This window comes from Salmo salar, chromosome ssa25, assembly GCF_905237065.1.
Source record: "Salmo salar chromosome ssa25, Ssal_v3.1, whole genome shotgun sequence".
Taxonomy (NCBI): Eukaryota; Metazoa; Chordata; class Actinopteri; order Salmoniformes; family Salmonidae; genus Salmo; species Salmo salar.
The window spans coordinates 49,047,848-49,060,768 of record NC_059466.1 but is presented as its reverse complement, the minus strand read 5'-3'; the positions used below and the strand labels follow the sequence as shown (position 1 = coordinate 49,060,768).

Below are 12,921 nucleotides of genomic sequence, written 5' to 3'. Positions count from 1 at the left end.
CATACTGCTCGTTCTGTGCGGGATTTCCTGCAAGACAGGAATGTCAGTGGTTCTGCCATGACCAGCAAAGAGCCCGGATCTCAATCCCATTGAGCACGTCTGGGACCTGTTGGATCGAAGAGGGCTAGGGCCAATCCCCCCCAGAAATGTCCGGGAACTTGCAGGTGCCTTGGTGGAAGAGTGGGGTAACATCTCACAGCAAGAACTGGCAAATCTGGTGCAGTCCATGAGGAGGAGATGCACTGCAGTACTTAATGCAGCTGGTGGCCACACCAGATACTGACTGTTACTTTTGATTTTAACCCCCCCCTCCCCTTTGTTCAGGGACACATTATTCCATTTCTATTAGTCACATGTCTGTGGAACTTGTTCAGTTTATGTCTCAGTTGTTGAATCTTATGTTATGTTCATACAAATATTTACACATGTTAAAAAGTTTGCTGAAAATAAACAGTTAGCAGTGAGGACGTTTCTTTTGTTGCTGAGTTTACATGTTCTTGGTGTTGGTTGACCTGTCTATTTACATCCAACAGAACGCGCGGTCGACAACGCGGTCTGGATTATGCGTCATAGTACATACCTGCAGGCTTCAAGTAATGTTTTACTGGACAATCATGTGTTGAGGTGAAAACACGGATTTCAAGGTTGTATGTCATCTAGTCTACCATCAGCCATTAGCCCCCAGGAGGGAAGGACAGAATAAAAAAAAAAGGATGAGAGAACTGATCAGGATGAATTCTCGCTACATCATCCCCCTCAAGGTACCCTGCATCCCTAAAACATCTCACCTGGACTGGACCTGCCTCTCTGAATCAACCTCAAGAGGTAGTGAGGGAGAGGGATGGGGGGGGAGAGGGAAGCAGGTGAAAGTCTCAAGAGGGAGGGATGGAGGGAAGGAGAGAGGCAGATATGAAATGAGGGATGAAGGGAGAACAACAGATCAGTGTCACCTTCAACCGTACGTCAGCACCACTTGTTCCAACACATCTCAGACTGAAGCAGGGAGACTCACACAAATGCGGCCTCTAGACTCACCTGCATAACCTGCAAATACAGACGCAGGGCTTACACCCTAAACAAGTGGAGGCTTTAAACCTGCAAATACAGACGCAGGGCTTACACCCTAAACAAGTGGAGGCTTTAAACCTGCAAATACAGACGCAGGGCTTACACCCTAAACAAGTGGAGGCTTTAAACCTGCAAATACAGACGCAGGGCTTACACCCTAAACAAGTGGAGGCTTTAAACCTGCAAATACAGACGCAGGGCTTACACCCTAAACAAGTGGAGGCTTTAAACCTGCAAATACAGACGCAGGGCTTACACCCTAAACAAGTGGAGGCTTTAAACCTGCAAATACAGACGCAGGGCTTACACCCTAAACAAGTGGAGGCTTTAAACCTGCAAATACAGACGCAGGGCTTACACCCTAAACAAGTGGAGGCTTTAAACCTGCAAATACAGACGCAGGGCTTACACCCTAAACAAGTGGAGGCTTTAAACCTGCAAATACAGACGCAGGGCTTACACCCTAAACAAGTGGAGGCTTTAAACCTGCAAATACAGACGCAGGGCTTACACCCTAAACAAGTGGAGGCTTTAAACCTGCAAATACAGACGCAGGGCTTACACCCTAAACAAGTGGAGGCTTTAAACCTGCATATTATGTTCACGCCACAAGTGGAACCCTATTCCCTATAAAACACACTACTTTAGAAAAGGCACCAGACAGTGTCTCAGATATAAAGCACTCCTCCTTACTGCTCTGGCTGGAACACTAACTATAAATGTCAGGAGTGTTTTACAGACAGACTAACACTGGAACGGAGTCAGAAGTCTTCATGGTAAAAGTAAACACTGTATAGTTCATCGTGGCATATAAAAACTACCAAACACCCAACTGGTATTCAAATGATGTGACATTTATTTGACAAAAATAGTAATTAAGTGACAGAGACAGTAAAAACAGCAGACACAGTAGAGAGCAGAGACAGGTGACATAGGAGACAGGTGACATAGGAGACATAGGAGACAGGTGACATAGGAGACAGCCGAAACAGTAGACAGCCGAAACAGTAGACAGCCGAAACAGTAGACAGCCGAAACAGTAGACAGCCGAAACAGTAGACAACCGAAACAGTAGACAGCCGAAACAGACAAATAGTTTTAAATGGATATAAGACATTTGGTACACCGACAGTTTTGTGAGATCTTAAAAAAAAAAAAAAAACACTAAATGTTTGACAGCACACAAAAAGGCATTTCTTATAAATCACAATTCTTAACTCTGATCCTGTTATATTTACCGTTGTTTACTAATGAACCACTCACAAAAAGAAACATGCACGATCTCACTCACAAACAGAGGATACTGATGTGCAACCTTGACTTCCAACTTTCAAAACAGCACTTAGTTTAAGATACTGTAGACAGGCCGTGTGAGCATCCAAAATGGCACCCCTATTCCCTACAGGCCCTTATGGACACTGGTCAAAAGTAGTACACTACATTGGAAATAGGGACATTTGGGGAAATAACCATTTCTTGATTACGTGTGATTCATTTGACATCAACTCATATGAAAGAGCATTTAAAAATTCTCCTCGAGAGGAGAATTAGCAAATAAGACTTTGTAACTAAAGAAAACGTGTAGGTCTGCGTTTGTCAGGTCAGCAACATGACATCTGCACAAAATAAATTTAAAAAAAAACACTTCATTCAATGTTAACATACAATATCCAGTATTCGGCTGGTCAAAATCCCATCCACTCAAATCACCACATAATGGATAGTCGTCGCAGGGTTGAGGAAATCCACATTGGCTTGGTTCCCCCAAATCACTAACACACTGGATGATTCCCAAATGGTACCCTATTCCCTATGTAGTGTTCCCTATTCCCTATGTAGTGCACTACTTTTGACCAGGGTCAATTGGGGTATTAGGGTACCATTTAGGAAACAACTCCACTTGACTCCATAACACGGCGATGACAGAAGGCTGCTTCTCGGTTTATTCCGTTTTTATAATATAAAAAAAGCGCTCGGCCAATCGGAGGAGACCGTCTCACCAGCCGAACATGTACTCCATCGCTTTAGAAACCAAACCGTCGTCTTTCCTCGGGGTCTGTTCGTCTGCCAACACCTGAAATCAAACGTTGAACATGGTTGGTGAATTCCACGTCGGTCCATGCCCATAGAAACAGTGATCACTCAATGGCATTAGGTCTGAAATGTATTGTTAAATTAAAAAGGCCCTACACTACTTTTAACTATTATAAATCATGTAGAGTGCATTGTACCAATTGAGGTTTGGGAATCTTTTTATCCAGAGCTGTCGCTTTGCTGCCCTCTAGCGGACATACGGCCCTCCCTCTAGCGGACACGTGGCCCTCCCTCTAGCGGACACGCGGCCCGCCCTCTAGCGGACACGCGGCCCTCCCTCTCCAATCAGAGTTGATTGGACCGTGCCCTCTCCAATCAGAGTTGATTGGACCGTGCCCACTCCAATCAGAGTTGATTGGACCGTGCCCACTCCCAATCAGAGTTGATTGGACCGTGCCCACTCCAATCAGAGTTGATTGGACCGTGCCCACTCCAATCAGAGTTGATTGGACCGTGACCACTCCAATCAGAGTTGATTGGACCGTGCCCACTCCAATCAGAGTTGATTGGACCGTGACCACTCCAATCAGAGTTGATTGGACCGTGCCCACTCCAATCAGAGTTGATTGGACCGTGCCCACTCCAATCAGAGTTGATTGGACCGTGCCCACTCCAATCAGAGTTGATTGGACCGTGACCACTCCAATCAGAGTTGATTGGACCGTGACCACTCCAATCAGAGTTGATTGGACCGTGACCACTCCAATCAGAGTTGATTGGACCGTGACCACTCCCTCTCCAATCAGAGTTGATTGGACCGTGACCACTCCCTCTCCAATCAGAGTTGATTGGACCGTGACCACTCCCTCTCCAATCAGAGTTGATTGGACCGTGACCACTCCCTCTCCAATCAGAGTTGATTGGACCGTGACCACTCCCTCTCCAATCAGAGTTGATTGGACCGTGACCACTCCCTCTCCAATCAGAGTTGATTGGAACGTGACCACTCCCTCTCCAATCAGAGTTGATTGGAACGTGACCACTCCCTCTCCAATCAGAGTTGATTGGAACATGACCACTCCCTCTCCAATCAGAGTTGATTGGAACGTGACCACTCCCTCTCCAATCAGAGTTGATTGGAACGTGACCACTCCCTCTCCAATCAGAGTTGATTGGAACGTGACCACTCCCTCTCCAATCAGAGTTGATTGGAACGATGACCACTCCCTCTCCAATCAGAGTTGATTGGAACATGACCATGTGACCACTCCCTCTCCAATCAGAGTTGATTGGAACATGACCATGTGACCACTCCCTCTCCAATCAGAGTTGATTGGAACATGACCATGTGACCACTCCCTCTCCAATCAGAGTTGATTGGAACATGACCATGTGACCACTCCCTCTCCAATCAGAGTTGATTGGAACATGACCATGTGACCACTCCCTCTCCAATCAGAGTTGATTGGAACATGACCATGTGACCACTCCCTCTCCAATCAGAGTTGATTTATTGTACTCCCTGACCAGGGCAATGCGTTCGGAACACCTCAGAGTTTTTTTTTAATGTTTGTTCCTTGTACATGCAGTGACAATAACTGCGTTTTAATTATATGATGAAGAGTGCCTTGGTCGTGGTCTTTTTGACGGCCTTACAACTTCTGTTGGTTTGGTAAAGTATTTAATGACGAAACCCCCTGATCCTACCTGGTAGTCACTGCTGGAGGCCTTGTAGGCTGCACTGAGGGGCCTCATTGAGGAGCGAGGTGTAGAGACATGGTGGCTGGGGGTTGCATTTCTGACAGGAGGAGTAAATACTGAGCCAGAGGAGGTAGAGCCTCGGTCTGAGCTCTCCATCACATTCTGAGACACACACAAATCTGAATTAATGATTTGATATGTTGTTTACATCACGGTAAAAGACATCCCATCCATTTCTAAAAAAAAATTGACTTTAAAATTATATTATCACTAATGAGTGTTCCTAATTTGAATTTTTTTTTTACCCAGGAGTGACTTACCTTATCGATGCATGATTTAACACCAATCATTATAGCTTCGCCAAAAATCTTCCCATCTTTACTTAGAGCTTTTCTTGCTTGGAGTCTAGACTGATATTGAATGTGCATCCAGTTACCAGTGTTGGACATCTAGTACAACAAGACAACAGAATGATGTAACAGAACACACACACAAACTTAACATTTCCTTTTCAAAGAATGCAAATATTCTTACCACGTGTTTCGTTATGTTTCCATACTGGGCGAACTGCAACAGAATATAAGACGCGGAGGCAGGAGGGAACCTGTTTAACAAAGAGTATTATTCATTCAATGAAAGTGTTCATTTTTCACCTCAACAATAAATCTCCATTCCAAAGGGGTACAGCATTGTCATCTAGAGATCAGACACATTCGGTGCATCTGTTTAAGGTCACCCAGGGCAGCAAGTGAGCGGAGTTTGCACATTGGAGACAAATTTGATTGGTCCTACAGTGAAAACTGTAGGACCAAAGACTGCAGAAAGACTGCACCTATTATTTCAACAGTTAAAAGGTACAGGCAAACTGCCCAAATAAAGGAAACACGAGTGAATGAGGGATACAAAGTATATTGAAAGGAGGGATTTCCACACAGGTGTGGTTTCTGAGTTAATTATACATGCTTGGGGTCAAGTATAAAATGCTGGGCAGGCCATTATTTTCGATACCATAGCAATGCTCCCATAGGATGACAATGTCGCCATCCACAGGGCACGAGTGGTCACTGAATGGTTTGATGAGATATGAAAAACGATGTAAACCATATGTCATGGCCGTCTCAGACACCAGATCTCAACCCAATTTAACACTTTATGGGAGATTGTGGAGCGGCGCTTGAGACAATCGTTTTCCACCACCATCAACAAAACACCAAACGTTGGAATATCTCATGGAAGAATGGTGTCACATCCCTCCAATAGAGTTCCAGACACTTGTAGAATCTATACCAAGGTTCATTGAAGTTGTTCTAGCTTGTGGTGGCCCAACATCCTACTAAAGCTCAATTGAAGGCAATAAACAACTTCCTGTTTTCTATGTGGCATTGATAATAGCCAGAAAAATGTATTCCATTGTGCAAATTGACTACCAAGTGTAAATAGGATCATTTTATTCAATGCTCACCAACACGGGGTACACAGCTACACGATTGTATGCTATCCAATCCTACTGCAGAATACTAGACAGTGAGACAGACCTGCCCATCAGTGCAGCCTTATCTTAGATTCTGATTATTTTTGAGGAAGTAATACTGGCTTTGTTCCTATGGTATCTCTTGGTGGACAAACATCAGTAACTACAACATTGAACCACAACCCCCAAGAGTGAAATCTCATGTTTCTTAATGAGCAACAGAGAAACACATGCAGGATCGGTACGTTGGCTCTTTAAGACACCTTTTTTTTTGGCAGCTACCTGTAGATATTATATCTATATATTATAGAGCAGCTCACAGATCACTGCACCTGTACATAGCCCATCTATAATTTAGCACATACAACTACCTCTTCCCCTACTGTATTTATTTATTTAGCTCCTTTGCACCCCATTATTTCTACTTTCTTCCACTACAAATCTACCATTCCAGTGTTTTACTTGCTATATTGTATTTACTTTGCCACCATGGCCTTTTTTGCCTTTACCTCCCTTATCTCACCTCATTTGCTCACATTGTATATAGACTTATTTTTCTACTGTATTATTGACTATGTTTTTTACTCCATGTGTTGTTGTATGTGTCGAACTGCTTTGCTTTATCTTGGTCAGGTCGCAATTGTAAATGAGAACTTGTTCTCAACTTGCGTACCTGGTTAAACAAAGGTTAAATAAAAAATTAAAAAATATTAGGGGGTATAACACTAGAAACTTACCCAAATACAGTGATCCAAGTATCATCTAGATGGTCTTCAGAAGACAGTGCATCTCCCTGAGTGAAGAAAGGGTCTACTTGGGCTGGAGACATTGTTGACTTCGCTTGCTGCCCGATGGTAGCAGGACTAAATAGACTGGACGCTGAACAGAAGACGACATTAGGACATACCTATGAATTCCCTCTCTTAGTAAATCTAAAGACCAGTTGGTACAAACAAGTTTGAAGAAGAAAAAAAGGAAAAAAGATATCTCACCTGTTCCTGGTGTAACTGCCATATAGCCAGACAGTGGGGTGTGCATCATTGAGAAGGGCTGAGAGAAGATAACGTCCAGATTATTACATGTCCTCTTGATGCAGATACTCAAAATCAAACGCTTCTGGTGAGATGCTAATGTAGCAGGTGTTAGAACACTTCCCTGGCTAAAGCGACAGACTCCAGAGGAACTGAAGAGTCGGGGGAGTTGGGGGATGACTCCAGAGGAACTGAAGAGGCTCTTTGATGGGATCAAAAATGAAGGGAGCAGTACTATTGGTTCTCCTCTGTGTCACTCACTCAAAAACAAAAACACACAGCACCTGAGTGCCACCCCCTTGATCTTACAACCAACAGGCCTCAATCCCCAATGGGGAAAAAAAAAGCCGAAAGGAAGGGTTACCAGACCAGTGGGTGCACAGCTTTCCTGCTCACTGTCCTGATCAGTGTCCAGGCTATAAGAACACTGCTCTGAGAGTGTAAAGTGTCCAGACTAGTGACCAGGCTATTAGAACACTGCTCTGAGAGTGTAAAGTGTCCAGACTAGTGACCAGGCTATTAGAACACTGCTCTGTGAGTGAAAAGTGTCCAGACTAGTGACCAGGCTATTAGAACACTGCTCTGTGAGTGTAAAGTGTCCAGACTAGTGACCAGGCTATTAGAACACTGCTCTGTGAGTGTAAAGTGTCCAGACTAGTGACCAGGCTATTAGAACACTGCTCTGAGAGTGTAAAGTGTCCAGACTAGTGACCAGGCTATTAGAACACTGCTCTGAGAGTGAAAAGTGTCCAGACTAGTGACCAGGCTATTAGAACACTGCTCTGTGAGTGTAAAGTGTCCAGACTAGTGACCAGGCTATTAGAACACTGCTCTGTGAGTGTAAAGTGTCCAGACTAGTGACCAGGCTATTAGAACACTGCTCTGTGAGTGTAAAGTGTCCAGACTAGTGACCAGGCTATTAGAACACTGCTCTGTGAGTGTAAAGTGTCCAGACTAGTGACCAGGCTATTAGAACACTGCTCTGTGAGTGTAAAGTGTCCAGACTAGTGACCAGGCTATTAGAACACTGCTCTGAGAGTGTAAAGTGTCCAGACTAGTGACCAGGCTATTAGAACACTGCTCTGTGAGTGTAAAGTGTTGTTGTACATAAGGTCCTGGGTTCATGCCCAGGTCAGGAGAGGGATGAAACCTACTCTGTTAAAACCTACCTGTTTATGTGCACCCATAGGGGACATCCCGATGGCAGGACAGGACAGGTCATCATAGATACTCCTGACTGGAGGGGCCCCACTCTTGTCTTTGGGTGTCGGAACCACAGGTTGAGGGGGAGAGCCACCTAACAGAGAGAGAGAGAGAGAGTTAGAGAAACAGTCAGGAATCAATTGGAAATATTGCTGAGAGGAGAGACTGCCTTCGCCATATTACAAACACAGAAAGTAACAGATCTGATAGTAACCAGAAAGCAGTTGTTTTAAACCAAGTTAGGTAATTAGATATGACAGATTAGAAAAGTCAGCTAGATAGTTATTGGTTTTAATGAATGACAGACAAATTTACCCCCAAAAGTAAACTATCACTCACCTATTTGAAGTGGTGACCTCATATCCATGACTCCGAATGACCGAGGCTGGGGTGTGATAGGTGCTGGCAGATCCCCCATCAAAAACCCGGGGAGAAACTGGGCACTCGGTCCGGGCTTGGGTGATGTCGGGGAACCCAGAGTCATTGGTTCCGTGCCTAGGAGCAGATGGCAAATAACGTTAGTTAGGGAAGTTAATGAATAAGTAAGCTAGCTAGTTGTTAGCATACAGGTACCTAGCTATGGCTCTTTTTGTTATTAGCTAACTAGTTACTTAGTCTATAGCCTTGCCTTCCTCCACACTGTTGGGCAAAATAGATCTGCTGATTTCAAAACTCTGCTTTTAGCTAATTATCAAAGTTACTAACTGGTAACCTTAGTAGCTGACTTTACCAGCTAACTATAAACATTGCAACAATAGCTAGCTAGCTAATTTAGCTAACTGACCGGTCACCATGCCAAACGTGTTAGCTAGCTAACGTTAGTTGGTTCGCTTCACTAGCTAACTTTGGCCACCAGCGATTGCTTTTGTTGACATTCTCTGAATGTTAAACTAACGTTAACTAGCTTGTAATAAAGTTCACAGCGAAGCTCAAAGTAAACATTGTACTCCAAGCCACTAACGTTAACGGTACAGAAAACGAACTAGTTGGCTAACTCATGTGACAATGCTAACGTCGTTAGCTAGCTAGTTAGCTTATAACTAACTAGCAATGTTTCTACATCTGTTTAGCTTGCTAGACTGAGAGAGAGAAAAATATATATGAATATTTACCCACCTTGAAAATCCATCCTAAACCCCTAAAGACCAGGGATTATAGAAAACCTTGGAACAGCTAGACACCAGAGAAGCTAGCAGAGTTGAAGAGTTTTCAAAGTGTCGGGAATGGCGCGTTAGTTCGCTGGGCTGTGTCCTTTCTTTTTACAATATACCGTTCTGTAATTCAGGCAAATGTGGTGGATTGTTTCCTTCAGGACAGGAAAAGCAACATTTATTCATTATCTACAAACTAGCCATTTTCAGAAAGTGTAAAGCCGCGGGAAGTAGGAGTGCCTGACAAATCTGAAAATATATATATATATCATTTTATCTTCATAAAAGTAGTGCATTGGGTCTTTACTAGTCCTGTATTAGTGGACCGATATTGTCCCTCTGTAGGCGGACGACATGTTTTAAAAACGTGTCAGTTTGTAACTTTCTCAAGAGTTTGGAGTAATAACATTTAAGAACCAAGGGAAAATGTTTAACTTCTCTCGTTGATTTGTCAAACCCGGGCCTGGTCTGTTTGGCCGGTGTTCCTGGAAGTCTCTCGATGTTTCCCTTCTGGCACAGGAGGCTGCTGAGGGGAGGATGTCTCTTAATGATGGCCTTGGAAACCATGTGTTTGATGTATATGATACCATTCCTCTGGTTCCGGTGTCCTCAAGGTGTCACCAACCTCCCGTGGCTGGGGTTTGAACTCTGTGCTATAGAAGTGTTGTTAGTTCAGTTTTCCCTATGGGGGGATGAAGGTCTGAGATTCACACAGGTTTAGGAGATTTTATACGTTTTGTTCTATGAGATAATATCAGTCAGTTAACATGACGTTTTTATGAACTATGAAGCCTTTAAGAGCTTTATCTGCATTTTCAAAATGAACAAAAAGTGATGTTAGCTGATTATTTCATAGAACAAAATGTATAAGATCTCCTGTAACCTGTGTTTACCACAGACCTTATTTTCGACGTTTATCCAAAAACCCTCCAAAAATGTCATTAATTTCCACAATAGGCTTTGTCCAACGAACCATGCCTACAAAAATACACCTTTACTATTTCTCTCTATGGGATTTACCCTATTGATTTACCACACATTTTACTACATTTATTTATACATTGTTACTGTATACACCAAAATGTATGAACTGAAACAATCAGAAAACACAAAACAAAGACAAAATGAGGATACTGAAAACATTGCTTTGACATCTTAAAAGGTAGAAATTGAGTTACGTCTAATACGACAATTCATATTATTTTTCCACTACAAAATGCTGGGTTAAAAATAACTCAATTTGGGTCATTTCGACCACCCAGCAATGGGTCAAGATTGGACAAACACAGCGCTGGGTTGGGTTGTACTTCTAACCCAGTGCCTTCGGTTGAGCGCCTTACCCAGCTGCTGGGTAAATTAGACTATATTGCTGGGTTAAAACAACGAAGTGTGTTGAGTTGTGACATAAACCCAGCACATTGGGTTGGGGGATTGACCCAGCAGCTGGGCCATTTTTTTGTTATTCTTGGGTTATTTTCAGTGTAATCCTAATTTCAATTTTGCTTATATATTTGTGCCTTCTCTACCACCTCACCCCCTCCTTTTCCTTAACACGATCAATATCCAAAGTCGATTAATAATAATTAAAATAAATTAAATAAACTTTTTTTATTGACTGGATTTCAGAATTTACATTGCAGCACATCAGAGAATTGTCCACTATGTACAAGAATATAACAAATGTAAATAGCAAATTGAAACAAAAGCCCTATTGTCTAAGTATGTCATAAAATAACATTTCATAAAATAGGATTGATTATTAAAATGTATTCATATTATTTCATGAACCAAACAGTCCAAACATCAGATTAAAGCCTCAGATTAATTTGATGTGCACACTCAGATTGTAATCTGAGAAGAACAAAGCATGCATGTGTAACCGATGTGAAATGGCTAGTTAGTTTGGTGGTGCGCGCTAATAGCGTTTCAATCGGTGACGTCACTCGCTCTGAGACTTGAAGTAGGGTTTCCCCTTGCGTTGCAAGGGCCGCGGCTTTTGTGGCGCGATGGGTAACGATGCTTCGTGGGGTGTCAGTTGTTGATGTGTGCAAGGGTCCCTGGTTCGAGCCCAGGTTGGGGCGAAGAGAGGGACGGAACCTTCAGAGTCCAATCGGTACCGAAGGGCAGGCAGAATCAAGGTCAGGGCAGGCAGGATGATCAGGCAGGCGGGAAAGTAGTCCAGAATCAGGCAGGGGTCAGAACCGGGAAGACTAGCAAAAGAGAATAGAAAAGGAGAACAGAAAACCACGCTTGTTGACTTCACTAAACATACAAGACGAGTTGGCACAGAGAGACAAGAAACACAGGGATAAATACACTGGGGAAAATAAGTGACGCCTTGAGGGGGTGGAGACAATCACAGGAACAAGTGAAACAGATCAGGGCGTGACAGGTATTAATAACACAGATCTGTCTGTCAGAGCCAGGGCTCAATAGGTTAGCACATTCACCGTCACACTTCAGCTATATTAGGCCATGTTAGTGTAACAGTATAGCTTCCGTCCCTCTCCTCGCCCCAACCTGGGCTTGAGCCAGGAACCCTCTGCACACATCAACAACAGTCACCCACGAAGCATCGTTACCCATCGCGCCAGAAAAGCCACGGCCTTTGCAGAGCAAGGGGAACAACTTTTTCAAGGTCTCAGAGCGAGTGACATCACCTGATTGAAACACTATTAGCGCTCACCACCGCTAACTAACTAACCATTTCACACCGGTTACACTAGGTACTAGCAGACACACACTTCATGTTGTTTCGCCGTAAAATAATGGTCTACATTTAGGTCAAACACAGAGAACAAGTGTAAAATATTACGTTTGAAGGTCACTCTACCAAGGACATGGACCATATTGACTGCCATTGCTTAAAAATACGTTTTTCATTCATAAAGCACTTTTCACAATCCCCAAAATGTAACATTTGTAAATTGTTGTGATAGAATGAAAGCTGACCAGAATGCACTTCAGCCTGAACATGTCTTTATTTATTAATCATACCAATAGATTTATGTGCAACAGTAGTTGAACTAAAACAAGCACATAGCGTACAGTAGGCAAAAAAAGCAGGCACAAATGCATTAAAACAAACAAAAAGTATATTTAACAGAGCTATAAATTGTGCCTTAAGAGTATATTACAATTGGATTACTGAAATGTGCCTTCCACATTTAACCAAAACTCTCTGAATCAGAGACATTCATGGCACATCCCTCCATTTATCTATTAACAGTCTACTGTTAATTTATTTAACCTTTATAACTAG

General features: G+C 43.1%; 1 protein-coding gene across 4 annotated transcripts; it reads right to left on the bottom strand.

The window, feature by feature from the left end:
- Positions 1-1,901: 1,901 nt before the first annotated feature.
- Positions 1,902-10,295, bottom strand: LOC106586901 (nucleoporin NUP35). Of its 4 annotated transcripts, none has more exons than XM_014174639.2 (10): positions 10,095-10,266; positions 9,625-9,814; positions 8,848-9,003; positions 8,475-8,602; positions 7,267-7,324; positions 7,012-7,153; positions 5,338-5,407; positions 5,124-5,252; positions 4,810-4,965; positions 1,902-3,142 (listed from the first exon to the last, which is right to left on the bottom strand). In XM_014174639.2, the coding sequence occupies exons 2-10, from the start codon at positions 9,635-9,637 to the stop codon at positions 3,065-3,067; spliced, it is 930 nt and encodes a 309-aa protein (XP_014030114.2). In that variant the 5' UTR covers positions 9,638-9,814; positions 10,095-10,266; the 3' UTR covers positions 1,902-3,064. The 4 variants fall into 4 exon arrangements, with proteins under 4 accessions (XP_014030114.2, XP_014030116.2, XP_014030112.2 ...); XM_014174641.2 differs by having other exon boundaries at positions 9,625-9,782; positions 10,095-10,203; XM_014174637.2 differs by lacking the exon at positions 9,625-9,814 and having other exon boundaries at positions 10,094-10,295.
- Between the last annotated feature and the right edge of the window lie 2,626 nt (positions 10,296-12,921).

Bases quoted from the DNA above. Each gene is read 5' to 3' on its own strand.
- LOC106586901 (XM_014174637.2), bottom strand. From the start codon at position 10,226: ATGGTTTCCAAGGCCATCATTAAGAGACATCCTCCCCTCAGCAGCCTC. The intron at 9,004-10,093 runs TTAAACATTTTC...ATCTGCTCCTAG, and splicing joins TGACAAATCAACGAGAGAAG to GCACGGAACCAATGACTCTG. The intron at 7,154-7,266 runs GTGAGATATCTT...TCTTCTGTTCAG, and splicing joins GGCAGTTACACCAGGAACAG to CGTCCAGTCTATTTAGTCCT.